The sequence below is a fragment of the Strongylocentrotus purpuratus genome, unplaced genomic scaffold (assembly GCF_000002235.5).
Source record: "Strongylocentrotus purpuratus isolate Spur 01 unplaced genomic scaffold, Spur_5.0 spur5_scaffold_5, whole genome shotgun sequence".
Classification (NCBI taxonomy): Eukaryota; Metazoa; Echinodermata; class Echinoidea; order Camarodonta; family Strongylocentrotidae; genus Strongylocentrotus; species Strongylocentrotus purpuratus.
The window spans coordinates 42,002,702-42,024,590 of record NW_022145611.1 but is presented as its reverse complement, the minus strand read 5'-3'; the positions used below and the strand labels follow the sequence as shown (position 1 = coordinate 42,024,590).

General features: G+C 35.6%; 1 protein-coding gene across 2 annotated transcripts; it reads right to left on the bottom strand.

Moving 5' to 3' along the window:
- Nucleotides 1-835: 835 nt before the first annotated feature.
- On the bottom strand, nucleotides 836-16,071 carry LOC590838 (dihydroxyacetone phosphate acyltransferase). Of its 2 annotated transcripts, none has more exons than XM_030999324.1 (15): nucleotides 15,970-16,071; nucleotides 11,507-11,704; nucleotides 10,794-10,970; nucleotides 10,310-10,439; nucleotides 9,552-9,755; nucleotides 8,194-8,345; nucleotides 7,306-7,433; nucleotides 5,173-5,393; nucleotides 4,578-4,841; nucleotides 4,026-4,105; nucleotides 3,620-3,760; nucleotides 3,144-3,249; nucleotides 2,588-2,681; nucleotides 1,867-1,928; nucleotides 836-1,614 (listed from the first exon to the last, which is right to left on the bottom strand). In XM_030999324.1, exons 2-15 carry the CDS (start codon nucleotides 11,687-11,689, stop codon nucleotides 1,538-1,540), a joined length of 2,019 nt encoding a protein of 672 aa, XP_030855184.1. In that variant the 5' UTR covers nucleotides 11,690-11,704; nucleotides 15,970-16,071; the 3' UTR covers nucleotides 836-1,537. The 2 variants fall into 2 exon arrangements, with proteins under 2 accessions (XP_030855184.1, XP_030855185.1); XM_030999325.1 differs by having other exon boundaries at nucleotides 11,507-11,699; nucleotides 15,970-16,029.
- Nucleotides 16,072-21,889: the final 5,818 nt, after the last annotated feature.

Sequence of the window (21,889 nt, the reverse complement as noted above, 5' to 3'; positions counted from 1 at the left end):
ATCATGTGAAAGAATATGTTTTGACTAATACATGATGATAAAAATTTGCCGGGAAACTGCCTACTAATTGATAAATTTGGTAAATTAGTTTATCTACAACGTTTCTTTCACAATGCAATCGCATGACCATAACTGGTCTTTACCTTTAAGAATACAACACACTGTTTAAATCCTTTCTGGAATTCTGCTCTGTCTACTCAGTTATGTATATAATTCTTCTTGAGATTTCGTTTTTATATCTATACAAAAATATATACGGGCATCAAAATTTCAGTTAAACACAGAACATTTTCATGAAAAAGACATTTTAAATGTTTTTATTTGTGTCGTTTATTGCCTGTTTGGTTAGGCTTTTAGCTATCAGATCTGGATTTAAGTCAAAATATCATTGTGCTTTTACATCAAATGAAACTCAAATTGGACCACTATTACTTACAAATAAGTCATATATGATATGACATGATAAAAATATATAATAATCATGAAAGTTAGACAATTCATATAATAAGTAATACCCTGTGAAGGACAAAAAATGAATGCAGCAACTTGGCACTATCTTCCTCTTCTTAAAAATTGAGTAAGTTTATCATTCAGTAAGATTTACAATTCACACATAATAGTTACTGCCATGATCTTCAACATTTTCATAAAATAGACACACCAGTTTTCCTCAATAACCAGTTTATCAAACTGACTTAATAATGTACTTAAAATCATCACAATACATATCAATGCATACTTTCTGAGCAGAACTTAAATTGCACAAATTGACTTAACGTATTGAAAATCATGCCCAAGAGATGACTATAATATTCAATTCAAATCTTTGAACATCATTAAGTAAAGGCCATTGAACACTTCATGTACTGTGATGTAAAAAAGGGACCATAATATCAAACCCTAAAGTAAAATTGTAGGATTTTCTTTGGTCATATCTCTGTTACACTATGACTCAATTCAAAGGGTTTGTAAAGCTCTCATTCAGCACCGAATTCACTTACAGGTTGTCTATGTTAGAGAAGTTTAAAAAAATGATAAGCTATCAAATCAGAGACACAATATTTTGCTTGAATACATGAAATGTGACATTAAATGAATGTTCATTTTAATTGAAAATGAAAAGCAAATTCAAATTTAATCAGGCATAAGTGAACCACTAAAACGTTACGGCTCATAAAAAAGTGTCATGTTCTAAAATTATTGCTTGTGTTTGGCTTTGTGTAATCCATAAAATTTTGCTGAAAATTCATCTGTGGCTCATAATACTGACATCACAAAATACTGCAGAAAATCAGGGTTTAAAAATTTGGTCGGCAATTACATAAATTTGGATCTTCATTCATTAAAAGTAATTGTATTAGAATACCTAGAAAAGTAGAAATAACCTATGACTTATGATGCAAACAATATTCTGTAGCATGAAACAGTCAAATAACTGTGTTAGATTACCTAAAAAGAAATATAACCCATGACTTTTCTTTACTTCAAAGCTGTGACTAAAACTCTTTGGTAGCATGCGCTTACTTTGTGAAGGGTTTCATAATTTGGCTGTCAGGGCTACTTCACCTGGCTGGGAGAATGATGTCATGTCTGTTGGTACCTGAATAAACTCACCTGCAACAGAATAAGATCAAACAGAATAAAAAGATTGAGTATCCATACCATCACAAGATCTCTTTTGTAAATATGACTGATACTGTTTGTAGCATTTCAGAAAAAAACATTTCATTTCCAATAAGACTAGATTTCACATTTCACCAGAGAAGTAATTCTGATTGTTGAGGCGTAGAAGGGTATTAAGTATGTGTATGAGTCTATGCCATTGTGGCTCTCATATGATGATATGCATTACAATAAGGAACTCACTGATCTTGTCTGCTACTCTAGAAACTGACTCTGCAGACCAGGAGATGAGAGGTCCGTTGTCACTGGAGAGAGAGAGAGAGAGAGAGAGAGAGAGAGAGAGAGAGAGAGAGAGAGAGAGAGATGAGGAGAAAGTCAAAATACATTAAGTGATATGGGAGATACCCGAACAAAGGGATTAAAAGATAGAAAGAGAAAAATAATGGCGGGATAAGAAAAGGTAGCACAAGTAAATGTCAGAGGGAGTGATACATTATGAGAAGACTGAAACTAAGAAAACAGAAAGATATGGGGACAAAGATAATACAGAAGAGATGGTGAACTAATGAACTAGGGAATGATAAAGGTACAATGAAAGAGAGAGAGAGAGAGAGAGAGAGAGAGAAAGAGAAAGAGAGAGAAAGAGTGAAAGGAGGATAGCAATAGAGAGAGTGAGCGAGAATGACAGACACACATGCACATAGAGCACGGCAGGTTGAGAGACTGATAGAATATTGGTAACACTCAAGTAAACATTTACAGTAATTGCTATTAATGATCCATTTCAAAATAAAGATCCTGGAAAATCACAATTTTTATGGCATTAAAGTGGGATGGCAATTGAATCAAATAGCACTCTGTTTAATACCTCAACAACTGTATTTAGTGAGTGTTTAGACAACAAACCAATAAAAACAGGAGCGCTCTTAGTAAAATAAAATGAAAGATTTGATTGTTTATTTACCTCTTTTCTCTGACTAGGATGCCCATATGCGTAAGGGCAGTCAGTGCATTGGTGAGTAAATTCAGAGAAAGTATCTCATAGTGATGCAATTTACCTGGAAATTAAGGGAAAACATAAACCGTAAATGTACTTTGTTTATTAATATGCAATGATACAGTGATAGCAAGATGAGTGACATATATGCTTTATCATAACTTGCATATGTGTTATGTATTTTGTTATACAGTCTGGAAATAATACTCTTATTCAATGACAGTATGATATAAAAAAAAAAAACCAGATATAGAGACATCTACGATGACAGAACTATAAAAATAATCTTTGCAACTGATTTCTAATCAGGATGATTGGCCACAGCATCAACACTTTTGCAATACTAAATACATTTCAAGATTTACAAGGACATCTAGAGGAGTATTGACACAATGGCCTTATAAATAAAACGTAGCTGCTCAGAATGTACACCTAATCACTGTCCTGAATACAGGACAAAAATATCAACACAAATCAATACAAAACATAAGTGAGGCATAAATCCTGAAGAAGTTAGACTCACCCTGTGAGATGATAGTAGCTATCCTCATCTGGATATCTTTAGCAGTTTGTTTGATCGGCACACCTTGAGGAGATGAAGGATGTGCCATCAGGTACTGACATACCAGCTAGTACAAGGAAGAAAATCAGATATAATACACTTTAAAAGATAGCGATTCATGCACTTTTATGCATTGTTTGGATGTACGTTCAAGTTAACAGAGAAAAATATGTTAGAAAGTAGTGTTTGGCACATATTCTATAAAAAAATAAAAAATTGAAGTATTAGAAAAATTGACATACAAAAAAAAAATATAAGATTGTGTAAATCATGATTAATCATTAAAGGTTTCTGCTTCTAATTCTACAATTGATTGTGAAATAAAGTGCATTCATCCTTAACTTTACTACATCATACAGTTATATAGACTAATGTAATTCCAAGTATTACCCTCCAAAAGACTAATACATGAGAAACCTACGAGGGGGCAACCTTACCCAGTATCCAAGAAGAAACGGTGACATCATGTCTGTGAAGAAAGCAATCTCTCTTTCTCCCTTGGCAGTTACTCTCACTTCTTCTCTATCATGGTCTAATGCACCACATGCAACCAATAGGGAAACAGTGCGATCAAATTTCTGAATGAGAACAAAGACAAATTTACCATGAAATCAATGCATGTTTCCATCCTCAAATGTCATATATATATATATATAACTTTAAATGTAATATTTTGATGATAGGAGAACACTTATAAATAAATTTAAAAATAAAAATAAAATAAAATGAAGAAAAAAAACAACAACAACAAAACAGTGAAACACATGTACAAATAACACTTCACACCAAATTAAAATCATCTATTTTGGCTCATTTTTGCAGAAAAAGAAAAAAAATTCATACCTGTTTTGAATGGCTGGGATTTGATGTGAATTCTTCAGTAAACAGCTTCACAAGGAACTGATACTGTTCATAAAGCTCATCTGTGAACAAAGTAAAAGGAAGAAATTCTCAATTGTTTGAATACTGGCATCTGTCTCATGTAAAATGTGTTATATACATGATGATCATTATGAATTTCATGTTGATCATTATGTAAAAGCAGCTAAGGGGTTATGGATAACAGGAATTTTAAAGCATCATAATGGACATTACAAGTTTAAGCATTACAAGAAAACTTGACAAAGACAATTAAGATGACATGATGACAATATGTATTGGTAGCATGAACCAATGACTTAATTTTGCTAACAATGTGTTCACTATATCACGCATCATCACAATCCATTGGCTGCCTTCCTGTTACACCAATATAGCCTTCTTGCAGGCAGTTGACAAATATTTTAGACCATTTCTCAAAGATGGAGTAAACCAAACAACTCTTATAACTACATTTGCCTTTGCTTTGAATCGGGCCTTACAAATCTCATATTTTATAATAATTATTATCATTACCTTGAGAGCATTTGTCTAAGCCACAGAAGGAGAGAGACACCAACCCCTGCACAGCAAGGGAAGCAGCCAGGTAATTACGATACATAGCAATGTCCATGTGAACAGCTGCATGTGTTAGCACGCCCTCTCTTGTTGATGTATCCACAGAGGCATTTGGACTGTGTAGAGAACGGCTGAAAGTTATTTCTCCATCTTTGTGCTGTTTGACTAGGCTGTGGTGAATCTTAAATGCTGAATGGATGATGTCCTGAGCTCCCGTTCCAACTGTAGCATTGATCAAAGAAAAGCGGATTGAGAAATAAAGCACGTACATTTTTGTTTACCAACAGGATTTGAGAAATGAATAGGATACATCTTAAATCTTAATTATCCTAAGGATACATAAAACAGACAGAGATAACTAGATGGAACTTCGACTGGCCTCCGCCATAGAGCGATTTTACAAACCAAAACAGAAGCAATTTTTAAAATTAAAGTAATCCATCAATCAGTTCTTGAGATAACGCGATCACAAGAACGGGACGTATGGACAGACAACCCGGACAACCATAATGCCTCCGGCTACTTTGTAGTGGAGGCATACAAATATCATTACCTGGCCAGTCGACCTGAATTCCGTACTGTCTGATCATATCCTTGAGCCATGCTACTTGACTGGTGAGTTCCCTTAGAGTGTAGGAGTCAGGCCGTTGAAGCAAGCAGGCAGCACACAGTACCCATGGTGACATGATCATGTGGTCTCGTTGGACCTGCTGCACATCTTGAGCAACACTACCAATCAACCTCTGCTCCTCTGGGGTTGCAGAGAATATGAACCTGAGGAATATTAGTTTACAAGAGATGACAGGGAAAAGGATGTGAAATGCAAAGAGTCATGCCTTCAGAAGAATCTTCCAGAAAATCTTAAGGAATGCAATGATCTCTCTTAATAATGATATTAAAGCCCCACTGTCCTACTTGTAGCTACTTGCTCCCTCAATATAGAAAACTTCCCCAATCGGTGCCTGTTGGTCCCCCATGGTCCTCTTTTTCTTAAGTTAGTTGAGAGCTGAGTTGATGAGATAGCCACCTGTCAGCGACATGGCTGGGTAGTCTAATTCCTTCTTGCCCAGTAGTATTGACAGTCTTTAATATTCAGTTCTTGTATAGTGCATATCATGTTATATATATAATGTCCCTATGCGCTTCCAAAGAGCTTTGGAAATTATTACCCTAGCTTTAGCTCCGGCAGCTGTTATCAGCGCACAGTGCATTTCAAGGAATAATCCTACCAGGTACCCATTTACTTCACCTGGGTTGAGTGTGGCAAATGTAGAATAATGTCTTGCCAAAGTACATTAGTAATGTATACTCTGAATTATTATAAATCAGTTTAGAGGATTGACAAAGAAGGGTTCAAAAGCCTTCAAACACAAACTGAAAAAAATTTACATCTAGATCGCCAAATAGGACCGAGAATCAGTAAAATTGCACAGGAGCTGTCACACCTTCAAGCTTTACTTATGTGAGAGTCCTTTAAAGTAGATATTCATTGATTTTAAAAACTAACTTTATTTTCATTATTGCAAAGTTGAAACTTTGATTCGACAAGGTTATCAAAATTCAATGCTTGGAAACATTCGAAGTAATGATTATTATAAATTATAAAAAAAACGCTTAAACACAGCCCCGGTATAGCACCTGAAGAGCTCTCCGAACGCTGCTGAGATGTGTGAGATCACAGTATGGACATGACTTGCACAAGCAGACGATGTCCCATGACATCTCACACATTTTCAGTGCCTGTATTTTCATCTTCTCTTGAGTTCTTTCTCTTACTTCACTACCGTCAGGCTAATGTATAATCTATTGCCTCACTCTGAACCCCGCGCATGGTTTTATTTTGATGACAAATGCAGCGATACAAAAATAAAGGAATCTGTCGCTTGTAAACAAAATAAGACGCCATTGTATATTCAGCTGCACACACCGGGGTATGTTTGGCGTTTCAAGAGGGAACAAATGTCGTCCTAATTAATATCATTCCAGGGGTTTTCAATTTGAAAGTCTGGTTTCTTTGATTCTTAATTAACCCCTATCCTGTGTATTTACAAGCAAAAGATTTTAGTAATCAGAATCGGGTCATATCCCCTTTTGAATGGTTTGACATGCCATTACATTTATATACACTAAACTCATTATAATTTGAGAAATAATAGCTTTGCATTTATGTTCATTCTCTATGGGATGTCGTCTGCTTGGGCAGTGTTGGTCCATATAGTGACGTCATTAAAACATCGTTATTTTTCAGGCGAATCGCTCGTATATCCCAGCTGTTATGGAGGTGGTTGTATTTGTATTTTTATAAATCACCCGATATGTAGTTGACCTAAAATTTGTCCGATGGCCATCTGTTAGCTTACCAGTTTCTAGTGATACATTAGTTGACATATTTGTGATCTTCTTTGAATTTCACCTTTAAGATCAAATAACTAAAAAGTATAATTGATAATGTGCTAATAATATTACCATGTTCTTAATATGCTCATATCATATAAAAAGGAAATCATGCAAAGAAATAAACCTTTACAAAATAACTGTGATCTAAATCTGGATAGCTGAAAAGGTGCTCAAGAATAAAAATGAGCAAATTTATGAACTGTCCTTACAGTATTGCATATTCTGTAAAGAGGATCTATAGGAAAAGACGGTTGATATCTGTCTGAATAGAATGATGAGTTTGTCTTACCTGGGGATAAGATTATGTCTGGATCGATCAATGGATTTCATCTGATCTCTCAGTGAGATAGGGTCACAGAAATGAACTACGATGCTACCAAAATCCTCTTGGAAAATGCTCCTAGCTTTCAACAAACCCTGCAAAAAACAAATACAATATTGACTCTTATTCTTGTGTGTGGATATATCATTCTTTAAAAGAACCCATATAATTCATGTTTTTAAACTTTTGCAATGGTGATATGCCCTAATGCACTTGCAAAAATAAATTATTTGTACACTATATTGCTTTAAAATAATTGTTTAACAATGTTAAATCTGAGATGCACGGCCCTATGTGTTATCAGTGTCTGTGATATGGTGTAATATTGAAGCCCTAAAAAATTGCGCTTCAAAATGATCATGAAGTGCCTCAAAAAAGTAAAAATCTCAGAATGATCGGTTTTAGCATACTTATTTTCCCCAATAGACTGTAGTATTATAAAAAAAAACTGTTAGGAAAACAAAAATGAAATTTTAATTTCCAATCATAAATATCTTGATAATCAGACAGGCGAGCGGCTTGTAAAAGTCATGGGATATCTGACTGACCTAAAGGTTTATAATTATGATTGCAGCATGAGCTAAATCCAGGATTTCTTTTCAGAATCTGAGGCAATGTTCCCAAGTCACTTTAAGAGGTTGCAGAGGTTATTGAAGTGTTACATTTCTTCTTCAACTCTATGAAACCAAATCTACAATACTTTATAATGAGTTGCCTTCCAATTTTCCAATTCAGTTCACTCCCTAAATAACATTGCTTCTACTGGTTTTGTACACAAATCCAAATGTGTATATCTGAAATCCCAAAGCCATAACCGTGACATAAAGAGTACATTGAGCATGTAATATCACTTACTGAAGTTGATTCTTTAGGTTTAGGTATGCCTAACATCTCTTGAGCATGTAATTTCTCCTCTACAATCCTTTCATAGCTGATACTGATAGGTACCAGTGTAACGTCAGGAACTGCACCCTTCAGAAACGGCTCAGCAACAACAGACAGCAAACCTGTAGAAATATAAAATATTCATAGTAAACAAAACAAAATACCCTTTAGTACCTTTTAGTACTTCCTAAAACACCCAAATTATAGCAGCTAGATATGGGATCTTTCATCAGTTTTCTCCAACTCCTGGAGGGGTTCCACATCTTATTTCTTTATTTACTGTGTAGTAGCGACGTATGAGATTTTCATTTATTTTGTGCAAATTCCTGTAGGTGTTCCAATTTTTTCTTTTGTATTTACAATATAGTGGCAAAGGGTGGAATTTTCATTTTTTTTGCTCAAATTTCTGAATGGGTTCAAAATTTATTTCTATATTGAAAAAGTGATTCAATGAGGCAATTTTGTATATCTGTCTGAGAGGAAAAAAAGAAAAAAGACAAGACCCTCCTAGGGTGACATCCAATTAACAATTATTTGTCATTGGTATTGTCATTATGTTACTGATTTATTTACTATAAGCTTTGTTAAACTATTGTACATGTATTTATTATATACATCACTGTATTTTTTGTAAATTGACCTTTTCAGCTTTGTGCTGCTGGTCGATCATTATATACCAATAAATAAATGTAGTACAATTTACTGCCCACACTCAACACCATTTGCTGTTTACATTTCATTGAAGTAACAAAAGGTAACCAAAGTTAATCGACTAATATACAATTTAAAGATATTGATTACCCATTTATTATGATTTTACACTCCATTCAATAAGGAAGACGTGAAATCTAAACACATCTAAGTGCAAGGCCATGTGTAAGAGCTTTAATCACTATAAGATTAAAAATGCAAATACATGTATGTCAGTGACTGTCAGCGGGTGTTTATTCAGTTCAAGCATACAAACAGAACAATGGCATAGCTATCCTCTTGAGTCATAAATCAATCAACATATGGTTAATCATTATGCAAATTCATGAGATAAGTAAGGAAAGAACAATTGTTAGTTTCAATGCAACAGAGTGCAATCTCCTACTTCAAAGGAAGTACCCTGGATCAGACTATAAATTGTGAGTAGTGCAATGACACTTACTATATGACAGCTTGTATGTCTTCCTAGAGGAACCGAATGACATAATTTTTTAAAAGATGGTTTTAAACAAGTTGTGGGACTATTTATCAAATCTAAGATTCATTTGGATTGAGTTCATCTCATGGGTTCAACATTGTTGAAATCAGCATGAACTTTTCGATCTTTGTCTCCTTACCTAGTTTTGGTGATAGGAACTTTCCTGTTCGGCTTCTGGTTCCTTCAACAAAGAACTCCAGAGGACCCTCACTGTTAGTAAGGTTGATCTGAACATACTCTGTGAAGACTGCCCAGTAGAGACGGTCAGAACCAAATGATCGTCTGATGAAGAAACCACCACACCTCCTCAAGATCTCACCAACAAACTTCATTTGCATGAAATCTGTTTCCACAACAAATCATAAAGAAACTATAAATGAAATATGTAACTTGAAAATTATTTTCTTTTGGCAATAGCTTTGACTTGGATGAATCACTGGAATAACAACTTACCGGTACCTAGGACTGATATACACCTTATCACCTTCTGGAATATTGATTACTGGTAACGTCTTATAATAAAAATCAAGCCACTTTTTGAGGAAATTGGGAGAAATGTCATGTAAAAATCTGCTTGTTATATATATTTTTTTTTTTTTGGGGGGGGGGTTGGGGGGTTGGGAGGAGTTGATGATTTTCATAATAACCACTTCAAATGTGATTTCATTTTTACCTGTACTGCAATAAGTTTCTTTCTTTATTCCATTCTACTAAAATAGATACACTGATCACACTAAATGCTGCCTTGCCAATTCCATTCTTAGAATGTAACAAAACATGTTGAATATTCTGAGGACCAAAACCATCACAAACTCATATCAACGAATGAAATACCCAGTCAGAAGAGCCCTAACATATACCAGATGTTAAATGTTAGAAATTAGCACAGTACATTACCTGCTCCTGCAGCAATGAAAGGAAGAGGGAGATGATAATGGAATAAGATGTAAGACATCAGAAGGAAATCCAGATAGCTGCGATGTGTTGGTAGAAGCACAACCGGTGATTCCTTCATCAGTGCTCTCATCTGAAATGAAGAACATCGATGATGCAAGTTATGCCGCGTGTAACAGTATTCAGTTCAGTTTTTAAGTGGAAAGGTTCTATCAACTGAAGGAACTATTTTGCATTTTGATGCCTTCTCATGTGCACCATAAATCAACTCTAACATGTTGAAAATGCTACTTAGGTTGTTCTAATTCCTCACATTCATCTCACGAATTCTAAAGCACTGGAATATTGCTGGTTTAGTTTATATCACATAAAAGTTCAAGAAATGATTTCACCTGACATATCTGAAATGGAACTTGCAATTTTGGTGTTTGGAACACATACCTTGCTGTTACAATGGAGTTAAATTTTGTGCAGTAGCAAAGCCTACCTTTTGAATTCCACTTTGGTTGACATAAATGTGCCTGAAGAGCTGGCGAAAAATGTTGGCAAAGATGGTTGCTAGGGAGCGCAATGTGGTCATGTTGAGGTTATGACCCATCTCCTCCAAAATGGCATCAGCTTCCTTGTAGATTACATCTTCCTCTAAACCTTTCTCTGATGAAAGCTGAGGTGAAGAGGAATGGGGTAGGATGAAATACAGGATGCAAATAAGTATATTTCATGCCCCTCAATTCATAAATCAAATTTACAGAAGTGAAGGGTGACACCAATTGATGAATATTATATGCCTCAAGAGAATCATTTGTGTAATGATAAATGATTTTGAGACAATCATATATCAATTAATATAAATGGCCAAAAAAAGGACCCCCCCCCAAAAAAAAAAAAAAAAAAGAAGAAGAGTGTTGAAGATCTGATCATTAATGAAAATCCCAGAATCATCTATTGTTGTTCGAAGATCTATGATCTAACCATAATTCAACTAGCCTCCATTATTGACTGATAATGTATGCATGTTTAGCTCAATGGTTCCCTTGAACGGCAAAATTTGTAAAAATGCTTTTGTTATGTTCATGTAAATGTGCATTTAAAACTAAGAATTGCAGGCCTACTTTACAGAGACATCTATGTCTCAATCATGGCCTTGGTCAAAAATAGAAATCACAGCACAAACACAAGAGCTTCCATCTTGGTACGAACCTGTTCAATAACATGCCTTAGTCTCTGCGACTTTAGAACCTGTTCCTTCACTTCTTTGGGGGTCTGTTGATTGATATACTTGTATTCTGGCACACCCCGCAATGTCTGCAATGCAAATCGAATGTCTGATCCTTTCCGTCTGGGATCTAAAATATCCTCATGGTTGTCTTGTATTCCGGCCATTATTCTAGTTCTTTTCTGTATTAATTGCAAAAGAATAGTAACACAACAACATTAACACTATTGAATAATTATTTAAGAACAACATATACTACATTTGATATTGTCCTCTGAATTTATCTTTGAAATTTTCAATTCTCCATATCGTTAAATCATAACTAATTTTAAAAAAATTACATTTTTACGATGAAAGTTTCCAAAAATAGAATTTAGTTGTCCTCAAAATTATGTTCACCAAACAAAAATTTAGAACGACGCTCATACAGTGGATTTATAAGAGAACATCGTGGATGTGGCCTTCTAATCTTCCGGATGGTCTTAATACTGGAACTGCACATACAGCCCATGATCACACAATAACTTATCCTCTAGCAGGCTCATTCACTTAGTGCAAGAGCAGTTCATTGAATGATTTACACATGCATACAATGCATCTCCATAGACTCATGTACGAAGAGAAGCTCACTGCAGCAATTTTGGGGACTAGTTATTGGTTGATCAAAACGACTAACGTAAAATGATTATGAAGGAAAAACTGTGATAACGTCATTACGAGCTTGTAGGTCGCGCACAGTTTTTTCTTCATAATCATTTTGCATACGGCACAGACTAGAAGGTTACCCTGTAAATGATCATCGGATCGGACGCCGATACCGATCCGATCAGGGGTGATCGGATAATAATTTCCGATCGCCGATCAATTAAAATGATCGGAAAAAAATGCATACCTACATTATAATCCTAGATGGCGGCCCCCATGTTTTGCCTCTGCTCTTAGACCAATATAATTAATTTCAAAGTCATGAAAAGGCACTAAATATCAACAAACATGGTCTACAACAACTCCAAATGACAAAATAATCCCAGCCATGAGCATTTGATAGCCAAAAACTTGAAAATTTTCGTCATTAAAAAAAAGAAGAAAAAAAATCAGCTGATTTTTTTGGTCGATCTTCCGATCCGAAACTGATCAAAGGTGCGAGGGTGTTGCTCCGATCTTCCGATCCGATCAGAGCCCCAACTTACACGGTTACTAGAAGGGATGAAATTTAGATGACGTCATGCGCAGCGAGAGTTTAAAATAGGGCTGCAAGATTTTTAACATGGATGTCAATTTTGACCAATAATTTCCTGAAAATGGACCATTAAACGGATTTATTCAGTCAAGTTGGTAAGTGGAACCGATGTATTATAGCCTAGGCCTAATTAACAATATAAAATAAATCGGATACGCATCCGGTAAAATATCAAAATTAGGCATTAGTTTGGCCAAGTTTGGTGTAAAGAAACGTTACACCGAACGTGAACACTTACGCCTATGGTCGGCTTCTGGCTATAAAGAGAGGAGCCGACCCTACCCGAATCAGAGGCTAACGAAAGAAAGAGACAGAAAATTTGGGCTAAATTACATGTAGCTATGTCTTGACTAAAGAAAAGTATTAAGCAGACAGCAAAGCTATCTGGGGCCCGTTCCTAGAAACCGTCATAAGTCTAACTTCTTGACTAAATCAGCGCTAGTGAGCAACTTGTCCGCTACGTGTTTCACCAAGCCCTCTTTGCCAAGATCATCGACAACATCCTGACTAAGTAGTTATGACGCCTCTGACACCGTCGTATCTCTGTCATAACTATTTAGTCGATGGGCAGCGCCATCACATGTCATTTATTGGGTAGACTATGGCTGGCAAAAAAAGACAATAAATCCTCCAACTATGATTTTTTAACACATTCACTTAAACAGTGATTTATCGTTTTTTGTATTTGATAATCTTATGAAAATATGCCATGTTTGTATTTAAGGATTTTCCCACTTAAATAAACTGATTATACGCCTTTATTTCCACATTGTAAATCCGTTGAAGGTATAGGTATTTTGCCACGGCAGGCAAGCCATAGTTTGAAGTGTATTCTTTACTTTTCAGACCCACATTGCCTTCGAAATAAATTCTATCTTCAAATGTGTAAAATGAATAGATTAAAACATGTTTTTTAACGTTTGGAATGTTGAAGTTTTGTCATTTGATTATTCAACTGACACCTAAAACATTGGACACAAACTTCATTACATCGTATTTGTCTAAGAATAATATATTGGTGTATTTTTATACACTATCAAACAAAAATATCTGGGGGGTACCCATCTAAAGAACAAAACTGATTCACAGGTCATGTAATGAAATACTCACAATTATATTTTACAAGTACTTCTATTGTACAATTTACACAAATTTGGAAGTATATTGCATCTCTTATTTCTTGGTATCACTATCAATCTTTTTTATTACTAATTCATTTAAATAATTGCATGTTCCCTAATATTAATTTTGTAATAAACCGGTGGTATTGTGACTAAGGCTAAGTCTCGGCTCCTCTTCTCGCCGATAGTATCGATCTCACGAGATACTAGCTAGTAAGCTCTTCGTCAAACGGTTTAGGAAGATCAACGACATCTCCGTAGTTGGCGGATAAAGTTATGACTGTCTTGTCGTTGGTTTCTAGGAACGAGCCCCTGCATTCCATGTTACTGTTAGGATTGATATCTGCAAAATATGACACGATATCCAATGCAGTGGATTTTGAATGAAGGAAGGTGGGTGGGCGTTATAGGACTACGTCTTAAATTAGAGCCTGTGAAGACAGGCAACTACAGGGGCCCGTTCCTAGAAACCATCATAAGTAGGCAAATTCATGCAAAAAAATATATTCAAAAAATTGACTTGAAAACACATCACACAATTAGTCTGAACCGAGTCAGGAGCAAATTTGAAGAAATTATATTTTTAAATGTTGTAAAACCAAAGATATAAGAAGAAAACTGACCAAGTATCTGTACTAAAAATCGTACATGTAAAATTGGTCGTAGACATTCGACAGCTGAATATGACGCGCCCGGTTGCATTACGTGCGTTCTCGAATCCAAAATCGTACCTCACACACACAATCTCGCCATACCGCGAATGGTCCGTCTTGGGGAGCTAGCCGGCTGAGAGTTTGCAGCGATACCAACGCAGCTTCGGAGCTCCGCAGCGCGCCATTTTAGCGGGACTCGGAAAGGTTTGCGATGGGAAGGCAGCGGCCTAGCTTTTTGCCCAAACAACGCTAGATCGGCTGCTGGCAAAATGAAAATAACTACGATCGAGAACATCGTCGGTTTCTTAACTTTTCAGTGAGATAATTCTGAATTCTAATTGAGACTATATAATAAATTAAATCGACAAAGAAACCTTGGTAGAACTCTTATAACTATACAAAAGCTTGTTTATTTCTTCATTTGACATTTTGTTTTCGACCATTTTTTCGTGCGCGAGTCAATGTAAACTATGTATAACCAAACTTTCAACACACAAGGAACGGGGAACACTCGCGGACCTCGTAACAAATTTGTTGCAATGCGCAGAAATATACTTGAAAGAAACTTAAAAAATAATACCTGAATTTTCAGAAAATCGTATTTGTATTAGTGTACCTAGATGTGACTGGTTTATAAATCAGATTTTATGAAGATTTGTCGGGAAAAAATGTCAATTTTTTCCGTTTGGTGGTCATTTCTAGGCTAATATTTTAAAAGTTGCATCAGTAATGGGCCCGATGTTTCTCTTATCGTACTCGCATGTTGTATAGATTAAACATAGGATGGTTAAGGGTAAGACCAGATAACATTATAAAAAAGATATATCCTTCCACCCTCCCATATCCAAGTTTTGGGCTGATTATTGCCGACCCACCGCAGCAAGGCCATTCAGATTTTTGTACGCATGCAAAGCGCCCTCTAGTGCCCCATGAATGTGCCTATCATAAGTCTAACTTCTTGACTATCCCATTGAAGCGTGTGTTATAGAATTAACACGCGTTTCAATGGGATAGTCAAGAAGTTAGCCTTATGACGGTTTTTAGGAACGGGCCCCAGGTAAGAAGGTTAGATTAGATTAGAATATACTTTTTATGGTGGACAGTTGCTAAAATCGATTTTGATTTATCATTATTGATTTACCAATTACACTTAAGTTACACACTAATTACACTTAAGTTACACGTCAGCTCAGTTCCCGGTCCCCCGGCCCGGCGCGGCCAGTCCGCTGGGTGCGGCCAAAGCAAAGACAATGCTCCGCTCCGTTTGAGCTGAGGCAACTGCTGTTTAATAATCTTTCACATAGAATGAGGTATTATTGGGTCTTGGATTTTTCTAAAAAGTATGCCAGTGTTTTAAATGATAAATAATCATTCAAAGTGAGCTATTATATTTTCACAATTAAATAAAATTACAGAAAAAATGGAAATCTTACCTCTCAACTGACTCGGACTAGACGGATTTTCAATAGCAGACACAGAACAAATATCACGTGATCGTACGATCCTGCATATGGTGATTTTTCTTGTATTAAGACCTTGTTTCCTTTATTAAAAATAAATTAAGAAATGAAGGTAATTATTATTGCAAATCATGAGGAAATAATCCACGTCAACTGTTCAAGTGCAATTAATTAAACTATTTGTTGGATAAAATTTTTGATATATTTGTTTTCTAGAACACTTTTTTGGGCCTTCTTGAAATACAGAGTATTTTGTAATTGAGAAAGGCTCTAAAAGAGAATACTAGTGCAGTAAGGGCAAACCCTCGATGCAATGCGAGATTCACAAGTTGGTCGGGGGTGGGGCATATTAAAAACATGTTTTGGTTTGACCTAGGGTAAACTTTGTACCGTCATGGGGGGGGGGGGGGGCTTGAAAAAATCAAAATGCACGCACATAATTATGTAGAAAATGAATGGAACACCCCCACCCCCCAAAAAAAAAAATATTTAAAAAAAAAATGACACAGGGGGTCAAATGACCCCCACTTCTCCCCGGAGTTAATTATTATTTTGCGGAGTCTGTAAGGAAATTTGTCCGTCCTCCGTAAGCCAATAGTAATAAATGTTTTAAATTTTGCAAATAGAAAAAGTGCATTCATGTGACATCTTTGGGGCATTGTGTGTTCAATGAGAGAATTTGGTATAGATTGGATCTTTGCATCATATTTCATAGCAGAGGAAACTGGAGTCAACTCGTTAAAGACAGTCGCTTAAACCTAGTAGCCTACTATGGGAATTCCACTTCTTAATTTGAATTCGGACTTTTTCTTTGATTTTATTTTCTTTGATGCAATTGGCCTTGTATTTTACAATTTACAATATTGTGTTGTGATTAATATAGACTAATGTTGTCTTAGTTTCAGATTCGATCATTCGAAAGAATGATTTCAGGAATCTTTTCTAAGATTTATTGAACACGTACATGCACATAACAAATTGTTTTGTAGAAATCTGGCACATGGGGCGGGAAATAAGTCAGGCACATTATTACCCCAGCCAGTGAGGGGGCGATCCCCTTGAAAAGGCGTCACTTGTCATACCGAACCAAGGACCCTCTATTTCATTAGGCCAACTAGAAATTTGCATTCTCTAGTTTTATTAGGATTACAGATTTTTTTAACGGTAGGCTACAAACTAAATCATAATGCAATGATGCGTAGTCACTATAATCACAATTAAACTAGAGAAACTATAATAATAATCATAATAGTGGGTTCTTGTATAGCGCTCATGTCTGTCAGACTTGACACTCCTGGCGCAAACATTTAATATAGGTGTATTTTTGCAAAAGAAACGGAGGACTATCCACCTCGACCTTTTTTTAAAATGTGTGTCTGGGAAGGGGGTTCATGCTTTTGCCCTACCTTGTTTTTTTAAGTGTTAGGTTATTATCACTGAAATTTTATAAAATGCTTTGAACCACATTGAATTGTATATTTCGTTTCATTCATTTCATATTTATTTTCACCACTTAAAAGAACATACCAAAAATAAATAACAAATGAAATTTCATCGAACGATTTGTTTAACAGTACAGGCCTGTAATATTTATTCCATACACTTCATACAATCTTGAGTGATTCACAAGGTTAATGTAAATACAAAGTCATACAAAATAAAGACACTTTGTTACAAACTTGGCATTTAATCCTCAATATAATATCAATGCTTATTTTCCTTCAATACTTGATTCTTGTTATAAAATCTTTGGAAAACACAATCATAATCCTTATCAGTTTTGCAAGTTAATACATGCCTATAACACCTTACATCTACACCGAGTAGAAATAAAAACATTATAACGATTTCAATTAAATTCATTCAATTCAATTCAATTCAATTAAAAGACGGTTTATTAAACAACATGTTTTGCAGCAATAAACTGAAATGAACATGATTGTGTACGGTATATACAATATAAAAATAAAATTCAAATTCAAATTACATAGCAATATAATTACACAAAAAGTAAGAAAGTTGTCCTATATACAGAATACATTGTTAAACTTCTGGAAACTTAATAATAATAATAATAATAATAGCCTAATAGTCCACTCCAAATGTTATTAACCCGAAACGGAAATTCTTTTTGCCCAATTGATCGTGAGCCCGGCAGCCACTGAGCAGCGCCAGATCGACGTTGCTCTATCCCTTATTGTTGAACGCCAAACAAGGTAGCAACAACTCCCATCTTATTATTATCAATAAAATTGAATACCTAAAAGACCAATAATCAATCCATAACAATTTGTAAAACTGATAATTGTGATTCAGAGCAGAAACCAACAAATTCACATGTTGTAAAAGAGGGAACCACGTTTTATTTAATGAAAATCTTCCATATAGTAGACCTAGTAGCTTATTAATTCTCAGCTGCTATATATTTGTATATTTACAATCTGTATTCCACTGTTTATTTCCAACTCTTTTGCATACCTAAGTTCAATACTCTCAAAATATACTTGTTTATACATCATTTTGACTGAGTTAGAGTCGGGCTTTTATAGCACATATTTTTACCTTTTATCCGCTATAAAAGCACTGTATTACTACAGTCAAACCTGCTTTAGTGACCACCTGTCTACAAAGACCACATTTTTAGTTTCCCTTGAAAATGGTTTCTCATTGAAACATGTACTAAAGGAACCTGAACATAAAGACCACCTGCCTATAAAGACCACTTTTCTTGTCTCCATTGGGCGGTCTATTATCATTAGTATTATTACCACATTATTTCTACAAGCTTCTCTCAAAAACCCCTGGTTACCAACATTACTATACAAAATAAATCTCTATATAATAGATGGGATGCACTTTGTATGCATCAGCTGTTGGGAAGCTGGCAAGCCTCTGACAAGCTTTTGAGTTGTCAAGATAAATTTTTGTTCAAGGAGACAGTCTGCATTAAATTGGTAAACATGCATTTTACATTGCAATAAATAAATGCAAATTTTACACTGTGTAAACTGTAAAGGATCAGTACATCAGAGAATACTACATTTCACTTCTCCATACAAAATGATGAAGTGATATAATTAAGTAACTGTACAGCATTTTGATTATTGCTATTACAAAGCTATAATCATCCACATTAACTAGAATATTGTACCGATATAATCTAAGTAACATTCAAATTGTTATGGCACATGATTTATTTTATACAGAGAAACATCCAATATGTGTAAAAATAAGACCTTTCTGTATTATACACAGTATATTTACATTTCTTTCAAATGACAAAAACATTACTATGCTATATGAAGTTAACCAGATAAAGTTCTATTTGACGCATTTATAGTCTTCTTATGTTTCTAATCTGCGCATAGACTAAAGTTTGTTCAAACTTAATGTTGGGGGAAGAAATTGAATCAAAATGTTAACACTATTTTACTATGACGGAGAGTTTGAAGTGCCCAACTGATGCAAGAATCGAAAATGGTGCATAAAGTTTCCATGGATGAAGGCCTATCTGCTATTATTTTAGGAGAGCAATATTTCACTCCGCGTTTTTTAATCCAGTCAAAACAGGAACTTGACCAAGTTAAAACTAATTGTATCATACTACATTTCATTGTATTGCATATCACTATAGGGCCTATGGTCCTTGATATATCATATCTGCTTCTGTACTACCTCTGCTTCCTGAGCTTTACCGGGAATAATTATTAATCGAAAGATTTTTTCTTCATTCAATATGTGTTTGTTCCAAGTGCCCATGCAAAACACTCTAAGAAAACAAATATATTTAAAAGTGGCAAAAATTATTGTTGATAACATAGCGAAAAGTTTATATATTTGCGTTTGAATATAACCAATCTAGAATATATATTTCAGATGAGTCAATATCTTCATTTTTACTGACAAAATTAAAATGTTAGGTTTTACCTTCATGAATACAGTTAGGGTTATCGTTATGTAGGACTAGGGCTGAACAGTTTTACAAAAATCCAAACAGTGAAAATTGGTAAAATATAATATAACATCAATAACGAGAAAAAGTTCGTATTTTGCATGAGTTTGCGCTCCACTACCTGACATAAATCAACTGCTCCAAATCATATTATCGATGGCTTTAACATGTTGTACACCTTTGGATATCTCCATTATTGATATAAATTGCATAAAATCCAAATATCTTTCTGTCATTATCGTCCTGTTGAAACGAAAGTATACATTTCCGAAATATATTTACATCTAAGTACTTTCTGCCTGAAACAATCCCTGAAAATTGGATTTGATTTTCAAGGTAATTGAGCATGAGTGATTGACACATTTCCATATTTATGGAATGCATAATACGCAAATAAGCTTTACATATTTAGATGTATACTCAAGTTTCTACAATATTATACTAAATTAAACGTCTGAAACAAATCAAGGTAAGCAAAAAGTGATAAATTGATTTAAATTAAAACAATGAAAACATTAACTTGCACAACTTTCCATCATGGAGAAATTACATTTATCTTTTCATCATAGCTTTCAAACCAAAATGGAAAAAATCATTAAGACACAATCACCGAACTTCCAATCAGTTCCAATCTTATGCATGCCCAAAATACATTTAGGATTCAGATGGGTCTCTTCATGACATCTGCGCACAGTGGCGTAGCTACGGAGGGGGGGGGGGGGGCATAGGTGGCGCACAATCGAATGGCGAAAACAAAAAAGTCATGGGGTTCCTTACTGACTATAATGTGGGGTTGTTTAGCTGTATGGTTAGTACTCAAATGAAGACACATAAAGAAACATCAGAGTGAAGTTGCAATCCAGCATGACTGGTTATATTGTGTATAGAAAAGCCCATACACCACAGTGTACATTAACTGTGTGTATGTGTGTATAGCATGTAGCATTGAGTCAATGTATAAGATCACATATTACATCCCCCTTACAGAAAAATAAACTGAGTCCATAATGTCCAAACTTGAAGTATCCAAAGATGAAGTCCTATCAATAAGTCAGTTTTTCTGGCTTCTTGATTACCCGGCCACTGCGGGTGGTCTGCTGGTGGTTGGGGATTGGGACAGGGTTTGGGCCAGGGTTTGGGGCAGGGGTTGGGGCAGGAGAACCTCTGATGTCGGGCGTTGGATCAAGCGTCATCTCTTCGCGTGTATGAGGATCGGGTGTCTTGGTTACCTCCTCATCATGATGGATACGCCTGGGCTCAATATCAGCGAGGTGTTGCCGGTTTCTGCGTAGCACCCTTCCATTAGGCGTCTCGACGAGATATGACCTAGGCTCATGGCATTGCTCACGAACAGTAGCTGTTATCCAGTGACGTGATGTCTGGTCTTGGACTCTCACAAGCTGCCCAGGTGAGAGTGGTGCTAGGTCATGGGCTGATTTGTCGTGATGATACTTCTGGCTCTGCTGTCGAAGCTGCATACGATGGTTAACATCATCACGACCAGGGGAGTTGTTGCGGATTCGAGTTGGTAAGTTGTCCTTCATCTTCCTCCCGTAAAGAAGCTCAGCTGGGCTTGGAATGCGGCTGTCAATTGGAGTGGCACGGATACATAGTAGAGCCATGTTGGGGTCGATACCACTCACTTTAGCTTTCTTGAGCGTATTCTTGACAGTTTGAATCATTCGCTCAATGAAGCCATTTGACCTGGGGTAGTGGGGAGAGGATGTAACATGGCTGAATCCCCACTGTGTAGCAAAATCTCTGTATGTTGAGGAGTCAAAATGTCTTCCGTTGTCGCTAACGACTCTTTCTGGAACTCCTTGTTCTGCGAAAATCTGACGGGTCGCATTGACTACTGCAGCACTGGTACACTCTTGAGGCATTTTCCGGATGAAAGGGAACTTTGAGAAGTAATCTGCAATGATGAGATAATTGTTCCCT